Source organism: Protobothrops mucrosquamatus, unplaced genomic scaffold (assembly GCF_001527695.2).
Source record: "Protobothrops mucrosquamatus isolate PMUCROS unplaced genomic scaffold, P.Mucros_1.0 scaffold655, whole genome shotgun sequence".
Lineage (NCBI taxonomy): Eukaryota > Metazoa > Chordata > Lepidosauria > Squamata > Viperidae > Protobothrops > Protobothrops mucrosquamatus.
In genome coordinates, this window is record NW_015386944.1 from 123,137 (window position 1) to 142,307 (window position 19,171).

The window sequence follows — 19,171 nt, forward strand, 5'->3', positions numbered from 1 at the left end:
GGAAAGTGACTCTAGTGTCAATTTCTCCTTCTGCAGCAGAGGGAAAGGCTCTAATTAACCCCCTCTTAACCATTTCAAGTAGGGGGTCCTTAAAGGGAGCAGGGGAGACGGTATGTGAGGAAATGAGGAGGCCGAATGCCTCACCTGCTCCGCTTTCCTAGCGATGAGGCTGCCGATGGTCTTGCTGAAGAAACTGGCCAGCAAGGGGTTCAAGGGAGGCTCCTGTTCCAAGAAGCCGTAGAGGACGTTCCACAAGGCCTCGTCCCCCCCCAGCCGGTCGCTGATCTGGGGCACATCCGAGGTCAGCAGCTCGCAGGCCGTGTTCGGGTACCTGCAGGGGCGGAAACAAAGCCGAGGCTGAGGACCGGCGGGGCCTCGTCCGGTCTCCCTAAGAGCGGTCAGGGGGAGCTGCCAAGGCCCGCCACCCACGGCCTGAAGGTGGAACATGGCCACAGCACGCATGGCCAATGCAGCCTTCTCTCCCAAGAGGAGACGGCGTTGGATTCTGGCGATGGGGCCTTCATAGACACCAATGCCAGGTGTGGGGAGAGTCAGGGGAGGGGGAGAGGGGGTGCCTCGTAATCCTTCCTGCATCTCTCCGCTTTCCTGGACAGAACAGATGGGCATACAGCCGCTTTGGAGTGGGGGGGGGGTGTTCTCTCTGCAGTGTTTTACTCATTTAGAACATGCTTAAGTATTTTGAGAATGAGTGGGCTGAGTCAAGAAAAAGAAATGGAAGTGGAGAACGGAGCTGCCCCGGCCTCTCAATCCGGCCCCCCCCCCCCCCCCGATACCATCCCTTCCCAGGCTCTGCTGGCCTCTGCCACCGCGGCATCTGGGCTAACCCGCCTCCCCTTAACTCTCTCTCGTGTGTGTGTGTGTGTCTGAATTCCTGGAGAGACCAGGCGCCCCTTCGGTGGCTGCAGGTCCACTTCGACCAAAGGCCGCTGGGGTTTCTGGAAGAGCCTTTCACAATAACGGATGGTTAACGTGGGAAAAGGTGGCCCTTGCCTGGTGGGACGGATGTTTCATTCCCCTGCAACTGCAGAGGGACTTCCTCTGTCTCCTGCGGGCAGGGAGCCAGCTCAGGATTCGAGGTTTCAAGAGAGCGGACCTCAGTGAGCAAAGGGGAACACATTCCAGGGAGGGAAAATCCCTCAGTTCAGGGAGATTGATTTCTTTTTTTAAAAAACCAGAGAGTGGAGATGCTCACGCAAAGAATGCCAAAGAGAAAGCCCTCCAATAAACTGAGAAAGGAGAAGAACAAGTGCCGAGAGAAAAGAACATTGGATGGTCTGAGCTTGGTTGCTTTCTTGCAGACGTTTCATTACCAGACTAGGTAGCATCATCATCATCCGTGCTGGAAGGGAATGGAGTGCTGGGGGGGGAGGGAGGGGAGGAGGGGAAGGAACGGGGAAAGGAGGAGGAGGACTGTGGGGTCCTTGGTGATCTCTGAGCCTGGCTGCTTTCTTGCAGATTAGATAACATCACCAGAGCTAAACTGATGCTGTCACCTAGTCTGGTAATGAAATGTCTGCAAGAAAACAACCAGGCTCAGAGAGTGCCAAGGAACCCACAAAAAGGACAAGTTTAAAAAATGGAAAGAGGGGCACATAATGAAAGCAGACCAAAGGTAGTCCCTGACTTAGGACCATCCCAGGGCCTGCCTCTTTTGGTTGTAAGTCGTAAGGGTCGTGGAACAGTTGCCGCGGGACTGGACTCCTTCAGAACCTTCTCCCTTCTCAGCTAGGCCCCCATCCGAGGGGCTCCCTGCAAACGGGGCCTCCCGCCGCTTTCCTCTTCCACAGGACGGAGAGGTGGAGAAAATACGACGAGTACCAGGCGCCGTTTGCATTCTGAAGTCCGCTGTGTCGTTTGAATAGACACACAGGCAGATTCCACCTGCGGACTCAGTACAGCCTTGCTTCGCCAATAGCTCAAATCCCTCAGGAACACTCCATCACCAAGAGAGAGGATCTGCGAGAGGAACCGCAGGCGTTCAGCCGGGTTTGCTCCGGGTGGCTGAGGTGGGGTGCCACCCCCGAGGCCTGAGAAAGAAGGCTAGAGCTCCCTCTGGGTCTGGGGAGGGGCTGGAAAACAGCCGGGCACTGATCATTCCGCCCTCCGGGAGATTTCCTACCCTCGGGGGAAGAGTTCAAACGATTACCAGCCGGCCCGAGCCAGGCCATCCCAGAGAGCTTCCCCCCCCCGAGCACAGAAGCCAGGATGCTAGAAGAGTCTCTGAGAATTTCATCCTGTGACCCACAGGTAGCTCTCGCCGTGACCCAAGGGGTCAAAGGGCAGGCTCTGTCATTAGAAAGAAGCTGCACAAACCAGGTCTACGCGGGAGGCGTACCAGGAGGATCCCTCGGCGGTCCAGAAAGGACCTCAGGGGCAAGACCAGAGTTTTGGCCCACGAACCCCCCAGGCAAAGGCCAGGCCTTCCGGGACGTGGTGCCCCGATAGACAAGGCAAAGACCACGTTCGGCAAACACCGAAGACAGCATCTCACCAGGAAAGCCCGGTGACAGAAACGTTACTAGCTGGAGCTGCTTCGCTGCACCTGGGCAGCTCACCGCCATAGAAAGCACGGCACGGCCTTCCCTGGGCCAGAGGGTTCTGGAGGAGAACCTGAAGCTGGGACCTTGCAAAAGGACCATGACCCAAACGTTCCAGTAAACCCAAGGAATGGCTAAAAGAAAGGAGGGGAAAGACATGGAGGGCTCTGGAACGGCCGAGGGTCAAAGGCCAGGTCGAGGTCCCGCCCAGAGGCTGAGGGGGGCGAGGTGAAACGGGCCGTGCGTGCAAGGAAGGCCCTCACGCACCACCCAGCCGAAGTGGGAGCTGGGAGACGGTTACGAGGAACGCCTGCTGGAGGCTGTTTCTGCCGGAGGGGGTGAAGCCGGGTGCATTAGGGCCAAGGGTGCACTTATTTTGTCCACATGAAAAAATTGTACTTATGTTTAAATTACCCAATAGGCTACAAGGTGTAAATAGTGCCTGATATTTATTATATCCCTTAATCTATCGATATTTTGAAATGATCAAATTTCTGCGCAGTAAGATATGTTGGAAAGCCAAACCCATGTCAGCGGGGCGTACTTCCTTTTCCTTGGGACTGGGTGTCATTTCTTACCGTTCAGATTATTCAGGCCCGTCAGGCGCCTTCCGAGCTCTTCAGCAGGATGAGGAGGGGTGGCCTGACAGCGGGACCCCTGCTGGGTCTCCTTGCGGAAGTGACCAGCCACGCCTCTGGGACCCCCCCCCCACCTGTGAGCAGCCTCCCTGGGCCGGCCGGAAGGAGGATACCTACTTGAAGCGAACCTTCTCATCCATGTCCAGGGGAGGCTCGTGGGTGATCAGCTGGACCAGCTCCTCCATGCAGGGCTGCTGGCAGAGGAAGTCCACCAGCTTCCGGTTCTGGGCTTTGCACTCCTGCAGGACGTCATCTTCGTCCATCACCTCGCGCAGAGTCACATCCTCTTTCTCCAGCAGTTTGTCGACGTGGGACGTTGTGTTCAGATCAAACTTCCAAAACATGATGGGGGTGCACTCCTACAGCTACCTGCCGGGGGGGGGAGGAGAGGACACGCCACAATCACTGCTCTGCCAACACCAACACATTCCCTGCATTCCGCTTCTTTCTGGCTCGCTGTTTCTCACAGGAAAAGTACTTTCCAGAAAAGTTGGATAACGGACGGATTTATCCTTGGGAAAACTCCTTCTCTGGCTAATTGGGCAGGAACCCAGAGCGCCCCCGTCTCTGATTACTGAGAACAAACCAGCTGGGGGTTTAAGACAGGAACCCCTAGAAAATCAGGGCTGCTGAGAGGGGCCCCTGGCCAGTAAGGGAAGCCCAATTGCCCAGCTTTCAGGCATCTATTGCAAATGCTCCACCGCCCTTAGAACCAAGGCCTGATGGCGCTGGGGAGGCAGAATGTGACCCTGCCCCCCCCTGCAGATCACAGACAGCGGTCCCCTTTTCACACAGAGGATGGAGTTTTCTCTACAACCCGGTTCAAGCCTGTCACTTGAAATACGCATGGAAAATCAGGCAAGGTTTCTTTATTGCCCGGAGGCGTATGCGGTTTTGCTCTGCAGATCCAAGATCACTAAACAGCAGTCAAGAGATTCCTTCTTACTCTTTCATTGAATGGTTATTATTTGCATGCAAAATAATTTAAGATGGACTTCTCCTACCAATTCAACACATTTTTGAGCGGTTTAGAATAAAAAAGCACTGAAAGATATTCTGGGACAGCGCTCACTTCCAAATCTACTAAAGTTTTTGCACTTTGACAACCATGGCACAAAATAAGATGTTGTACAACTAGAAAAGATCACAAATTACAATCAAGTTGACCAGGGAAATAGAGAGCTTTCTCTCAGAGCAAGGGTCCCCAACCCCCAGTCCGTGGACCGGTACCGGGCAGCAGCATGCCAGCAACCGGGCCGCACAAACAAGCAAAGCCCCATCCGTGGGATGCAGGCAGCACACAAAACGGTACGGTAAGAATTTAAATTCTTTTTCTACTTTTCTTTCTTGATATAAATGAATTTTGACTGCTGTTCTAATATAAACTATTTATAGTCTTTTTAATCACGATAGGTACAACCTAATAGAGGAAGAGGTTAAGGGGCAGCGGGCTAGAAAGCTGGAGGCTGCTTCAGACAGCCATAATCCCTCAGCCCACCTCACAGGGTTATTGTTGTAGGGAAAATAGGAGGAAGATATATTGGATAGGCTTGCCCCTTTGAAGTTATTTGTAAAAATAATAAAGACAGGACATAAATAAAACAGCATTCCGCGTGCCTTGGCGTATAGCCATGCCAGCCACATGACCACGGAAATGTCTTCGGACAACGTGGCTCCCTCAGCCAAGAAACGGAGACGAGCTCCGCCCTCCAGAGCCAGACGCAACTGGAGAGGGGAAACCTTTATATCCATAAATCTGCTCTTGAGAGAAAACCAAGAATAATAATTAGGGGATTAGGAACCAAACCCTACATAAACGTTTAAACTTACGAAGGCTAACATGGAGTTAGATTAGCTCTCTTGAAATACCTGGAAGGACATAAAACAGGCCAGGCCCTATTTTCTGTTCTTCTAAAGCAGGGGCCTCCAACCTTTCCGGGCTCCAGGACCGGAGGGAAGGATAGCAGCTTCAAAATTGGTGTGTGCACGCGCATACACGCGCGAGTGACAACACACACATTGGTGCAGCACTAGCAGCCGCATTCGCAAATGTGCCATGCGCTGGTGCATGCGCAAACGGGCCACGCAAACTGCCTGGGCTAGCGGCGCAGACGCAAACGGGTTGTGGACATCCGCCCTGTGCTAGTATTCCTGTTTGCGCCCGCGTGCATGCGCAAACAGGGCCACGGGTGCTAGTGTGAGTAGGGGAGAAATGCGCACCCACGCGTGCACGCACCGGCCAGCCGTTTCTGTGGCCCGCTGGCCAAGAGCCCACAGCCTGGGCCCGGGTCGCGGACCATAGGTTGGGGACCCCTGTTCTAAAGTACAGGACAAGGAATAATGGATTTGAGTCACAAGGATGCAATTTTCCAATCAAACATTTGACAAAAGGTTAAAGGCAGGAATTCCTCAAAAGCGGAATCCCATCAGCTGTGTAAAGCTGAGGCGAGGCAGCCACCTGTCAGGGTGCTTTTATTTCGATTTCCAGTTAGTTGACCTGGATGCTTAATGGGCTTCTCAGAGTTGGGAAAGAAGGTGGTTTACAGAGCATCCAGACGGCCACCTCCCCAGTGCATCAAGGGACCCTTCACAATCCGAGAGATAAAGGCCTTGCTGGAGCACCGATAAATCTGCCTCAGGAGGACTCTGAAAGATCTGGCGGTTTTGTAGAAGCTTAGGTCACCCTTCCAATGTCTCCTGCTCTCCCCCCCCCCCCCCCCCCCCCCCCCCCNTCCCCCCCCCCCCCCCCCCCCCCCCGTTCCACAGTCATTTCACAGAATCAGGCATACTCTTAATGTTCAATTAAACAATGGAGAGCAGATGTACCCAAGTCTGCAGAGAACGAAACACAATGGGGAATGGTTTGTAAATAAAGTTTATGACTAACATTATGGGTATAAATGCAGGCAACTGCAGCATAGTCTGCAAACTAGGATTAACAAAACCATGTCTTAATTTGGCATGAGAACACGGCTATAAAATAATATATTCTCTTGTCTGGTGGCTTAAAAACAGACTCTCTACTGGCAAAGAATGTATGAATCACCAGCAAAGGATTTTGGACCCAGCACCTATTCCTCCTTTGGTGCTTGAGTTATGGCTGCCCTGCAGGTAGCATCCTCCAGCCTGCCGATCTCCCTGCCTCTCTCCATTGCCAGCTCCCAGCCAATTAGGCAGCTATCAGCCATGGCTTCCCAGTTTAAAAAAAAAGGGGGGGAAGGGAGAGACATTTAACATTTAAATGATCTGTTGTTTCCAGGACTCATCCCTTTAAAATTATACCCAGTCAGAGCTCATTCTGAATGTTGATGTCTTCCAAACCATTTATATGTGCACTGGCAAAATTTGACTTGCAAATAATAGTAATAACAACAACAGAGTTGGAAGGGACCTTGGAGGTCTTCAACCCCCTGCTCAGGCAGGAAACCCTATACCATTTCAGACAAATGGCTGTCCAGTCCCTTCTTGAAACCTTCCAGGGTTGGAGCATCCACAGCTTCTGGAGGCAGGTTGTTGAATTTCATTCATTCGTGCCTGCATGCATTGAGGGGTCCCTGGTGCTCTCTGAGCTTGCTGGTTTTCTTGCAGATGTTTCATTACCCAAACTCAGTAACATCATCAGTCAGTCACTAGCCCTGATGAAGTTACCTAGTTTGGGTAAATGAAACGTCTGCAAGAAAACAAGCAAGCTCAGAGGGCACCAAGGACCCCTCATGTCACCCCTGAGCTACAAATATTCTTCTTGACTGACTGATTCACTCACTCACTCACTCATTCTATATGGCCACCCACTTTCCAAGCCACTCTGGAAATAAGACTTAAAATATACATAAAGATAAATTATAAATATAAAGCCTACTAAAACCAATCTTTATTATCTCCAAGATTCTTTTTTTAATCTGAAAATTGTAAGATGAAATTGATTAACAATGGAAGTCTTGTTTTGTAATGTAGCAATATTTATTTATCAATCAAATTTCTAGGTTGTCCAACTTCAAATGACTCCGGGTGGCTTAGCGTATAGAAAAACTAGAAAGTCAACATTAAAACCCAGCAGATAACATCCCTTGAAAAGGAACGCCACTAGCAGAGACAAAAGCAAGGCAACAGAGTCGCACAACCACACTAACTCAAGGAAGGCTTGGGAAACAGCCATGACTGTCCTGCTCTTTCAAGGGCCAGAAAGCCCCCGGGAGGCCTCTGTTCCACAGGGCAGGCCCAATGGCAGAGAAATTACTGGGGGGGGGGGGGGGAGGAGAAAAAGACGCATCACGTGACCATGACTTGCAACCTCCCCCACCGGCTGCTCGCAGGAAGCCAGCTGGGAAGGGGCTCAGCGGTCGCTGCAAACAGGTCAGGCTGCAACACCTCTTTAAGAGGCTGGGTCTGCAGGTGTTCCCCCCCCCTTTTTTTTTAGCACCGCTGTACCTTCCAACAACAAAGGGTCCCAGGTCAAGGGCTATTTGTAGGAGGAGGGGACTGTGGGGTTATTTGGGGGGGGCGGAAACAGTATTATGGTTTGCAACTGCTGCAAAGAAGATCAGAGGACACTTCTTTAATTAGGCGCTGACTAAAAAACTAATAAAGAGTCCTAAAGTAATGCTTAATTAATGGTATTGTCCAAGCAAACATAACCTGCCTTTTTCAGGCATATCCAGAGATATTTCTTAAAAAATTACAATTGATAAGAGCTTCGGGATATAGGTGTTTAAAATATTTTCTATTTCTTTCAATCAGCGGTCCCCAACATTTTGGGCACCAAGGACCGGTTCTGGGGAGAGAGGTTTTTCCACAGACCGGAGGGGGCCTGGTTTTGTGTGCCGCCTGCATCCCGTGGATGGGGCTTTGCTTGTTTGTGCGGACCGGTTGCTGGCATGCCACGGACCGGTACTATTCCACGGACCGGGGGTTGGAGAGCCCTGCTTTAAATTACACATGGATCAAATGTATGCCTTATGCTTTTTTTGCTTTCCTTCTCTTATTACCGTATATCCTTTTTCTCATTACTGATGTACCTTTGTCCCTCTAGGGCACAGGTATCAAACTCGCTGTGTCACGTGACACGTCACGACATACCGCAACTTTTGCATTGCCGGAGCTGGGGTGGGCGCGGCCTCCGCATGATGCACCCCTGCTCAAGAGACAAAATCAGTTTCTCATTTAGGCTGAAAAGAAATCCCAGTGAAGCTTGAGACCCTTTGATTTTTCTGTTTCAAAGCTGCCTCTGGCAAGCCACAAACAGACCTAATGGAAGTTCTAAATTCTATCCAGCCTAAGAAAACAAAGCAGGCAACGCCACTCCTTTATGGCGGTCTTGGTTACCAGGCCCAGCATTTAAAAAGCCACCACTCCAGAACTTCACCTAAAAACACTCCAGCGTCCTATTTCCACGATTACCAAAAGAGATGCCTCCAACCTTGGAAGTGGAACAGGAGCACATTCAGCCTCCCCCCCCCCGCCCGCCACTGCTTCTGAGAGAATTGAGCAGGGAAGCCCTCTGCTTCCTGAAATCCGGAGTCCGCTAGCCAAGAGGCCGGTTCCCGTAGAAACCTTCGTGACAACAAAAGGCGGGTGACCGTCTTCTCCTGACTGAGTATTCCAGGGGTTCCTTGGCCACCTCCAGGCACACCTGACCATTCGCTTTCAGAAGCAGACAGAGGTCGTCTATGAGGCACACCCCTTCGGCTTATCTCCGCTCCTCTATGCATTGCTGTGGTTGCCCGGTATCCAGTCAATCAATCACCCAACCGTTTCATGGAGTCATCCAGAGGAGCCTTTTTACCTTTCGTGGAAAACCTCGCTTCAAAAATCAGAACTTTGTGTCAGGCAGGCAGGGAGACATTCGATATCCGGCTTCTGCAGAGAGCCCGACTTCGGAGAAAGCTCGCATTGAACTGAGCGTACCTTTCATCTGCTCCTGAGAAACGGAATGAATGAGTTGGAAACACGGTGAATTCCAAGAAGCACAAAAAAAAGAGACATCCCTGTACGAAATCAGTTGCCAGAGAGGGCAGGACTTGGGGGGGGGAATTAAAAAGAAAAAGAAAGGGGCTGGGGGGGCTGAAGCCAAGAAAACGTCTCACACACACACACACACACACACACAGATGACAAAAGCGGCCCTGCCACCCCAGCCACCCCCCCTCGGACAGGCCCCCAGCAGCCGCCCTGGGAGGGCTGCGCGCACCAAGACGGGGGGGGGGAGGGAGGGAAGGCTCCGGGAGGGGCCAAACACACACACGCACCGGGGGAAGGAGCGAAGGCGGGGGTTGGGGCGCCGGGGCTCCCACGGCGCTGCCTTCCCCCTCAATAAGTCGCGCCCAGCGCCGAGATGTCCCCCCGGGGTGGGGGTGGGGGTGTTTAGCGGAGGGGCTCTAGGGAAGGGAGGGAGGAGGGGGCGTGGGCCCCCCCGCTCCCCAAGGCGGGGGGAGGGGAGGCCGCCTGGCGGGGGGGGCAAGAACAGCCGGAGCACCTGCTCGCTCGCCCCCTCTCCCTCCCTCCCTCCCTCCCTCCCCGCGCCGGACGCGATCGGGCCGGAAAGCCAAGCGGCCGAGGCCGGGCAGGGACAGCGGCGCCCACGGGGCACGGAGGGCTACGGGACCCCTCCTCGCCCCCGCCTCGTTCATGCGGGGAAGACGCCCCCCGGCCTGCCCTCCGAGGACCAGGAGACGCTGGCCGGCCCGAAAGGCCGAGGGGGAGGGCCAGGCAGACCGCCGCCCTCACCCTCCCTCCCTCCCTCCCTGGCCGCCCCGCTGACTGACTGACCGGCCACCCCGCTCGCTCGCTCGCTCTCCACCGCCGCTCCGGAAGCAAAATGGCGGCCTGAAGGGGGCGGCGGGGCGCAAAGGCGCATGCGCGAGACGGCCGACCGGCGGGCTACGAGCCCGCTGTGCGCATGCGTGCTCGGCCGGCGGCGATGGCGGCCCCGGACGGCCGCGGCTTTTCCCCGCCGGCGCTGCTACCCCGGGGGCGGCTGTCGGCCTGGCTGGAGTGCGTCTGCGCGGTGACCTTCGACCTGGAGCTGGGGCAGGCCCTAGAGGTGGGTGGGGGAGGGGGAGGGGGAGGTGAGGTCCCGTCCGGTCCGGTCCGGTGGGTTCACGGCCGCTCTGCTCCCCCCGCAGCGCATCTACCCGCCGGAGGGCAGCCTGACCGAGAAGGAGGTACGGGGGGACGGAGGGCGGGCGGGGTGGGGAGCGTGTGGGGGAGCTCCCCCGCGCCCCCCTTCTCACGGCAGCCCTTCCCCCCTCCGCCCCCCGCAGAGGACGAGCGTCTGCTACCTGGCCTTCCCGGACTCCTACTCCGGTCAGTGCGGGCGGGGGGCGGGGGCGGGGCCCGAGGGGGGCGGGGCTGGAGCGTCCCCCTCGCTGACCCCCCCGCCGCCGCCGCTTTGCGCCCCCCCAGGGAGTCTCGGGGACACCCAGTTCAGCTTCCGCTTCCGCCGGTCGGCGGGCCGAAGAGGGGCGGCGGAGGGCGAGCGGCGATGCAGCCGGGAAGCCCCGCCGGGCCTGCAGGTGGGTCGGGGGTCGTCTCGTCCGGGGGGGGCTCCGCCTGCGCCTCCTGGCCTCCCCCCCCGTCCCCTGGCGGGCTGGAGGTGAGGGGGCTGCCCTGCTTCTCCCCAGCCGGAGCCGGCGCACCTCTTCGGCTACGTCTTCTTCCGGCAAGTCCGGGACCGCTCCGTGCAGAGGGGCTACTTCCAGAAGGTGAGCTGGGGGGGGCGGGAAGGGGGCAGGGAGCTTGGCTGGCTGGCTGGCCGTCCCAAAGCGAGCGGGGGGGGGNGGGCGGGAAGGGGGCAGGGAGCTTGGCCGGCTGGCTGGCCGTCCCAAAGCGAGCGGGGGGGGGACTGGCTGGGCGGCTGCCGCAGCCAAGGGGGTCCTAAGGGGGGGCGTCCCCTCCCCTCGGAAGGAGGGAGGGGCTTGGGGGGAGGGTCTGTGGGGGGGCTGGGAGGGGGGGTCGTTCAAGGGCTCTGCCTTTGCGCTCCAGTCCCTGGTCCTGGTGACTCGCCTCCCCTACGTGAACCTCTTCCACTCGCTGCTCCACCTGGTCGCCCCGGAGTACTTTGAGAAGCTGGACCCGTGCCTGGAGGCGGGTGAGGCAGGGGCGTGGGGGGCGGCCCTTTGGCCCTCTGGGTCCTGCTGAACTGGGGCCGGAGGGGTGGCTGGCTGGCTGGCTGTGCCCGGTGGAGAGTTCTTTTGGAGGGAAATATGGGGGGGGGTCTCCAGGGGAGCCCAGATCCATCTTTGTTTCGGGGGTCCCGGACCTTACTGGGCCACTCCCTTAGGACAAGTGAGGGAAGAGCTGCAGCACTGGCGGACCCCTCCTCCTCAGCCGGTCACTCTGCACTTCTTTCAGTGTGCAGCGAGATTGATCAGTGGCCGCCCCCCGTCCCAGGCCAAACACTGAACCTCCCGGTGATGGGGGTCGTTATTCAGGTATGGACCGGGGGGGGGGGCTTCCTGCCAGGTGCCACCTAGCGTGGCCTCGTTCTGTCAGGAGGGCGTCTCTCTCCAGGGAGGGAGGCCCACTTGGTGCTCTGCTCTTGGTGGTGCAGGTGAGGATTCCTTCCCGAGGGGACAAGCCTGGCTCCTGCCCTCCTGCCAAGCCGCTGATTCGGGAGGTGAGAGAAAGCTGCCTCTATACCCTCTCTGGAGCTCACCTGCCCCTGGATGCTCCTCTCCGTCCAGGCCACGTGAAGAGGCCGGATCAGGCTCTTCCCAGGCGGAGCGTTAAGCCTTGGCTGCTGCTGCTGCTCCTTCCAAGTGGCTGTGATGGAGGAGTTTCGTGTTCCTCCAGGCACAAAGTCTTTCCTTTCCCCCCTTGCCTTTCTTTCTCTCTCTCTTGCTCAGAACCTCCTGCCAGCTCCCCTCGCCCTCCCCAGTGTTGCTGAATTGGACCTCTTCAGGTGATGAGTGCTCCACCTGCTTCTTGCAAAAACAGCTCCTGTCCACGGTGGTGGGGAGGAAGCCTGGCCGAGCCCTCAGGCCAGCCTCAGCCACAGAAACATGGAGGTTTCGAGAGGAGCCTGTGAGCCCTCCAGAGCGGGCCCACACCACTCCCCGAGGGCCGAACGCTTGTGAGCTTCCCACAACCTGCCTCGTGGCAGCCAGACGGGGCTGGGGGCTGCGTGGTTCAGCGCCGGGCTGGAGGGCAGCCTTTGGCGTGTCTGCATTCGATGCCCAGCTGTGCCCTCTTCCCTTTTCTGCTCGGGGAACAGGTGCTTCCAGTCGGTGCTGGTCCACATTCAGCTGCTGTGGGAGCTCGTCTTGCTCGGGGAGCCCCTGGTGATCGTGGCCCCTTCCCCCACCATGTCCTCCGAGGTGGTCCTTGCCCTAGCCAGGTACCAGACTCGCATACGGTCACCTGCAGGGGGCCGATAGGGAGGCCCTGGCAAGGGGCCCTCCCCAGGCAGCCCTGCCTCCCCACAGTCCAGCCCAGCTCTGGCTGCTCTTGAACAGGAACTGTTTTCTTCAAACCCCCCCCCCCCAGCTGCCTTGCGCCCTTGAAGTACTGCTGCGACTTCCACCCATACTTCACTATTCACGACAGCGAGTTCAAAGAGTACACGACGCGGACGCAGGGCCCGTGAGTGTCCTTCCGCCCAGGGTGCCTGTAGGGGCTTCCATAGAAGAAGCCCCTTCCTCACCCCTCTGCTTGCTCCGCTCAGCCCCAGCGTGCTCCTGGGCGTCACGAACCCCTTCTTTATCAAGATGCTGCAGCACTGGCCCCACATCCTTCGCCTCGGGGAGCTCTGGATGGCCGGTAACGCAGGGCTGGGCCCTCTTTGTGTGGCAGTGGGGAGGGGGGGAGGAGTGGGGATGACGAGAGAGTTTGCCCCTAGCCCTGCGGGGGATGAGAGGCAGCCGAGCCTGAGATCAGAGGCGGGAGGAGGGTCGGCTCCTTGCTTCTCCCGGAGGCAGCCCGGTCTTCTCACTGCCAGGCAGGAAGCTGCCACATGCGGTGTGGAGCCTGGGCAGGGGTCTGGCACTGGCAGTCCAACCTGGCACTGCCGTGTTTTCATACTTCCATGCAGGGGACTTGCCCAAGCAGGTCAAATTGAAGAAACTTGCCAAGCTGAAAACCTTAGACACCAAGCCAGGTGAGCCTCCTGCCGGCCCTCGGCTTTCCCCAGTTGCTCCTGCTGCTGGATAGAGAGCCTCCCCCCCAGGCGGGAGCCTCAGCCAAGCAGAGCCTCTTCTGCAACTGGCTTGGTGGGTGGGGGCCCACCACCCTCCCCTCCTTCCCTCCTTCCCACACCCATCCTCCTTGCCTCTTTTCTGTTTGGCTGTTCTGGCCCCGTCTCAGGACTTTACACCTCATACAGAACATTTTTGCACAAGGACAAGACTCTGATCAAGAGACTCCTAAAGGTGAGCCAGAGCCGAAACTCTGAAACAGGCTGCGGGGCAGAAGCCGGGGCTGGCTCTCCGGGGCCGCCTCCCTTTGCAGAGTCGCAGCAGAAAAATAAGGGGCGTGGGGAGGCTGCCCTGCCCTGGCAGATGCAACGGGGGGGGCACCTGCTCCTCCCTCCTCTAGACTTTGGTCCCCTCAGGGCCAAAGCAGCTTAGCAGGAACAAAGGTGTCGGGGTGGGGGGTGTCCTGTTAGGCTGATGGCCCTGGGGGGTTTTCAGCAGAGCCTTTCCCGCCCTGGCCTGGCCTGAAGGAGGCAGCCTCGGCCGACCTGGCCTCCCTGTCCTGCAGCATCCTATCCTGCGGCCATTCCCTTCCTTCCCCGCCTCCCTGGTGTTCCCTGAAGGGATGAGCAAGAGAAGCCATCCTGGGCGCCCCCTTTGCAGGGGGGGGCTGGCTGTTGCGGAGGGCAAGGCAGGGCCGGTGGATCTTGGCTGACCTCTGCCGTGCTCCACAGGGCATCCAGAAGAAGCGCCCGTCGGAGGCCCAGAGCGCCCTGCTGAGACGACAGCTGTTGGAGCTCACCCAGAGCTTCATAATCCCCCTGGTAAGTGGGGTGGGGGAGGAGGGGTGTGGCTGTGGCTGGGAGAGGAGCCAAGGCACTAAGGGGGAACAGCTCCCCCACCAGCTCCTGAGAGAAGCCCTCCCCCGCCCGACTCCCACCTGCCGCCTCCTCCCCCCTAGGAGCACTACATGGCCAGCCTGATGCCTCTGCAGAGGACCATCACCCCATGGAAGGTAAGGCCTTGCCTGGCTGCCCTGCCCGCTCTGCTTCCGAGGCAGCCGCAGAAGCCCCTGGCCCATCCTGGGGCCGGCCCTGTGCTGGGGTGGGCCTCGCCCTCTGGCCGCCCGGCAGGACCACTTCTCCCTCTCTCTCTTGTCCCCCCCTCCAGACTCCCCCTCGGATCCGCCCTTTCCATCAGGAGGACTTCCTGAAGAGCTTGGAACACGCCGGGCCCCAGCTCACCTGTGTGCTCAAGGGCGACTGGCTGGGCCTTTACAGGTACCCGCCTGCCAGAGTGGCTGAGCCCCTTCAGACCTTCCCCCTCCAGGTCAAAGAGCCCGGCCTGTGGGCACAGAGCAACCCCACCCCCACTCCATTCGGGGCATTCCCCCAAAAGGCAGGAGACCCCCGTCTTCCTCCCCGGGGCCTAAGCCGACCTCTGCCTGGGATAGTAATACAGATGCTCCGTTTGCGAGATTTGCCTTTTTTAAGCAAGTGGGCCAGCCAGACTCTGCACAGCGAAGTCACCGAGCTTAGCAGGTTGCACGGCACTGTTTAAAACTGGCCTAAGTGGGGTCCTGCCTCTGAAACCTGGCCAAGCCCGTCCAGCGTGAGGCTCCTTGGACTGGCACTCCCTCATCTCTCCCCCCCCAGGCGATTCTTCAAGTCACCCAACTTCGATGGCTGGTTCCGCCAGAGGCACCGAGAGATGAGGCACAAGCTGGAGGCTCTGCACCTGGAGGCCATCGCTGAGGCGGTGGGTGGGAAGGCTGCTGGGGGGGGGGGAAAGAGACCTTTGAAACGATGAGTTCCCCCTCCCCAGCCTCTTCTGCAGAGCCGTGGACTGACAGGCCGCCTGTCCCCTCGCTGTAGGGCAAGGATCTAGAGCAGCGTGTGTGTGTGCGTGTGCGTGTGTGAGAGAGATGAGAGAAAAAGAAGCGCCCCAGTCTTGGCTGGCATTTCCCTTCTTGCCCCTGGGCAGGCTCTGGGTTCAGGCCGGGCACTGCTGCTCGGGCACCCCTGGGCAGGCCGAGAGCACGAAGGGGCCCCCCTCTGCTCCCCTTCCCTTAGAACGTCGGGGCCTGGATGGTGGACAAGTCCGAGGCAGAGGCGGTGGACCTGGTGCTGAAGCTCCGCGAGAAGCTGGTAAGCGGGCTTTCCCCCCGCTCTCCCCCCCTCCCCCTCCCCCTCCCCCCCGTTGTGTCTGTGCAGGAGAGACGGATGGGGGGGTGCAAGGCAGCCTGTAGCAGCTGAGTCATTCCACCCCAACTGTTGCGTGGGGATTCCTCCCCCCCCCCGGCGTGTGGGGGGGAGAGGGCTGGAGGGGGCAAGAGTACTGGGAAGCATTTTCGGTCAACCTCCAGCTCCGAGGGGCCGTTCCTGCCAGGGTGGCTGACGAGGAGGAGGAGGAGGAGGAGGAGGAGGAGGGGTCTGGCTGGCTCTCTGGTTGGTTCCCCTGTGCAGGTCCAAGCCAGGAGCCGAGGCCTCCCGGCCAGAGAGGAGACACTCCAGCGAGTGTGTCAGCACATCACCGTTGTGGTCCGGTCGCTGCCTGAGGACCTCCAGGCCGTTCTGTGTCACCAGGAAATGGCCGCTGCCAGCTGAAGGGAGCAGCTCGGGGGGGGCAGTTCAGGGGGGAGGGGGCTTTCCCTCTGAGCTCCCTTTCTGCCACGGGAGCAGCAGTCCTGGGAGGCGAATGGAGAAGGTGCCAAGCCTGGTGTGGGATGTTCACAAGAGAGCCTAATAAAAGCTGGATTAACAGAAGGCTCTTCGGCTGAGCTTACCCTTTTTATCCCACCACAATTCAAACTTCACTCCAGAATCCGTCTGTCCAGAGAAGGGCAGCAGAGGCCATCTCTCTGGAGCCCCCTGGACAAGCCTGGTGGTCAGCAGAGGGTCTCTGACCCTTCTTAGTTCACCACCCTTAAGCTGAAAAGCTCCCCGAATAGGACCCCAAAGGGGATGCTCATCTGATAGGAAGGGATTTTCCTTCCCCCCCCCCCCCCGTCCAGGTCTCCGCCTGGCCAACTGGAAGACCCCGGGGGGGGGGCTACTCCAACCCCACCCTGTGTGTCCATTGCTTGACTGAGCCCCCAGGGGCAGCAAAGGCGCCAGTATTGACCAGAAAGATTTGGGCGGTTCTGGCCCCCAAGAGGAGGAGGAGGGAGCAGGGGCTTGGGCAGGGGGGGCCTGTGTGGTTGCTGCCCTACCTCCTCACCCTTAGGCTTCTTGGAGGCAGCAGGATCGCTCTCAAGGTGGGGGGAGGGCTGGGCTCTGCCCACGGGGGGAGGGGGGCTGAGGCTATGGGAGAAACAGGGCTTGGGGCACTGCAAGGGCGCCCACCTCCCTGGCCTCTGGGGACTGCAGTGCTGAAGGCACGTTCAGGGCCCAGGGCGGGATTCCTTGTCCCTCTCCTCCCCCCACTTCACAGGGAGGGGGCTGGGCTGCCTGGAGCCAAGCTGGTCCTGAGATTTGGGGCCTGCGCTCCCCCATTGAAGAGGGGGTGGGGTGTAGCCCCCTTGCCCATTTTATTTAGCAGAATGTGGAAGGACAACCATTTGTCTGAAATGATACGGGGTCCCCTGCTTGCGCAGGGGTTGGACTCAGTTATTCCGTTATGTTTTATTCAAGGGGTGCCTGGCTGCCTCTCGGGCACAGCTGGATCCGAAGGGCTTTTGGGGCTAGCCAGAGGCAGCCAGGGAGTCGTCATAGAAGGCCTTCAGGTCTGGCGAGCAATACAGCCGGAGCCCCTCACCCGCAACCTCCTGGCGGAAGTTCCCCCGCAGCCAGCCGTAGACCAGGCTGTGCAGGAAGCCCTGGAGGGGGGCGGTCAGAGCCTGGGCAGGGCAGAGAAGTCGGCCATGATTCCCCTCCGGGCGTCTCTCTTGACCACCCGAGGAGGAGGTTCCTCTCCCCATCCACTCACCGTGGCCACCAAGAGAGGGAAAAGGGTGGAGAGCTGCAGGCCGGTGAAGGACAGCACCACCAGGAGGCAAGCTGCAGGCAAGAAGGCCGGCTGGTCACTGCCGGCAGCCGGCCCCTGTCCTGCCCCTCCCCTCTTTGCACAATGGGTGGGGCTCTTCTGTGCTGGCAGCGGGCAGGCCGGGCTGAGAAGGCCAGCTGGAAAACGGGCACAGGGCCCTCACCTGGCATCCAGCAGAGCACGAGGGCCAGCTGGAAGCTGCGGGTGACGTGGCTTCTGCCAGCAAGAGCCTCGCTTCGCAGCCCGTGGCGGTCCTGGCATTGCCACCTCTTCACCCTGCAATAGAGAACCTGCCCGGAGAGGGCAGCGGCATCAGAAAGGCCACGTCCAAACCTCGACAGGAAGCAGGCAGAGCCCGGGACGGGGGAGGGCAGGGGGGCTCCACCCGGACAGGCCTTGGCTAGCTAAAGAAGAGATGCGGCATCTTCCGTCCCCACCGGCCTTCTTGGGGGAGAAGAGCGGCTGCCCCTGGTGCTGGGGGGGGGGGGCGCTAGCAGAGCAGATCCTAGGGGAGCCAGAGGGCAACCTCCATGGGGGTCTTTGGGGAGCCAGAGGCTCCACGCCCACTCTGGTAGCCAATGGGGAGGGGTCCAACCTCCACCATAAACCCCCCCCCGCCTCATTGACAGCTCTGCCACTGATTCTAAAGCTGCACCCTAAAACAAGCTCACAAAATTTAAGTCAATAATGTTTTAAGTGCGACTCGGCACCAGAGACAGTTTTGTGGGCCATGAAATAAAGCCAGAGGGGCAAAGGGCAGGTGGGGAGGGCAGGAGGGCAGCAGCCCTCAGGCCAGCCCTCAGCAGCCTAGCCAAGTGCTTCAGCCCAGCCCCCGGGTCCAGCGCTGGAATCTGCCCCTTCCAGTCTTTCCCTGTAGCTTCAGCAAAAGCAAAAAACTGCCTTCAATGGGCCTGGGCAGACTGGTAAGCAAGCCCCCTCCCCAAACTATCTGCCAGGGTCTTCTTGTTGCCTCACTTACCACACAAGCGGCCACAACCAAGGCCACAAACACCAGGAAGAAGATGCTGCTCTCCGTGCCTGAGTGCTGGGGGGGCAGAGGGGGGCCTGGCCGTCTGTGGGCCTGGGAAGCAGGACCAGAATAGGGTAAAGAAAAGCATAGGTGGAGAAATGACTTTCCCCTTCATCACAAGTACACACTGACTAGTCGCTCGACAGGCAACCTCTTCTCCTTCCCATCTCCATAAACACACCTGTTTTAACCTACACCCTTTCATTCCTCAGAATTATATTTAAGCCATCTCTTGCTTAGGATTGAAGGAAATTTACCCGGGGCTGTCAAATTTAGTGATGCAGAGGTTTATAATGGCTAAAAAGCAATTAACTATTTCCAAAAGGAATTAGAAAAAGAATGGTGCGAACCCAGCCTCCTTTTAAAGGCACCGGCCGCCATTCCAGCACGATGGCCGTTTCCTCAGAGGCTCCTGGAGGGAGGGAAGGAGGGAGGGAGGGAGACCCTCGTCTGGCCACCCTCGCCCCTGAGGGGGGGCCTCGCATCCTCCAGGGAGGGATGGCAGAAGACGGCTCTACTCGCCAGCTGCTCATTCCCCTGCGGTCAGTCCCTGCCCCCACTTTAGTCTGAAGTCCGAGGAGGAAGAGGAGGCATTTCCAGCGCAGAACAGCAGCCCAGCAGTGCCGCCAACTGCCTGGGGCCATGGAGGCCCCCCTTCACTAGCCTCGAGGGAGGGAGGGAGGGTGGGCCGTCATTGGTCAGGGATGCCCCCAGCCGAAAGGGGGAGTGAAGGGCCGGCTGACCCAAGGCTGCCCTACCTCGGAGCAGGAGTTCTGGGCGAGGTGGACGAGAATCAGGCAGCTGCAAGGGGAAGGGAGGAGGTGAGAAGGAAGG

The 19,171-nt window shown here is 58.5% G+C and overlaps 2 protein-coding genes across 2 annotated transcripts in view; one reads left to right on the top strand and one right to left on the bottom strand.

Annotated features, from left to right (window-relative positions):
- The window catches only part of PPP6R2 (protein phosphatase 6 regulatory subunit 2), a 34,115-nt gene extending 30,575 nt beyond the window's left edge, over positions 1-3,540 (bottom strand). Inside the window, exons 1-2 of the mRNA XM_029284493.1 lie at positions 3,314-3,540; positions 145-331 (exon numbers count right to left, since the gene is read on the bottom strand). Of these exons, the coding sequence (XP_029140326.1) occupies positions 145-331; positions 3,314-3,540 (414 nt within the window). The remainder of the gene's footprint in view (positions 1-144; positions 332-3,313) is intronic.
- Positions 3,541-4,445: 905 nt separating this feature from the next.
- DENND6B (DENN domain containing 6B) lies at positions 4,446-15,956 on the top strand (the record flags this gene model as incomplete). Its single annotated transcript, XM_015817907.2, has 21 exons — positions 4,446-4,476; positions 10,162-10,235; positions 10,318-10,356; positions 10,456-10,498; positions 10,598-10,707; positions 10,816-10,896; positions 11,177-11,282; positions 11,546-11,625; positions 11,745-11,810; positions 12,040-12,095; positions 12,408-12,530; positions 12,680-12,775; positions 12,858-12,952; positions 13,224-13,289; positions 13,496-13,560; positions 14,058-14,147; positions 14,285-14,338; positions 14,494-14,603; positions 14,979-15,081; positions 15,396-15,470; positions 15,789-15,956. Coding segments are annotated over 21 exons (1,704 nt in total), but the record flags the coding sequence as incomplete, so codon positions are not given.
- Positions 15,957-19,171: the final 3,215 nt, after the last annotated feature.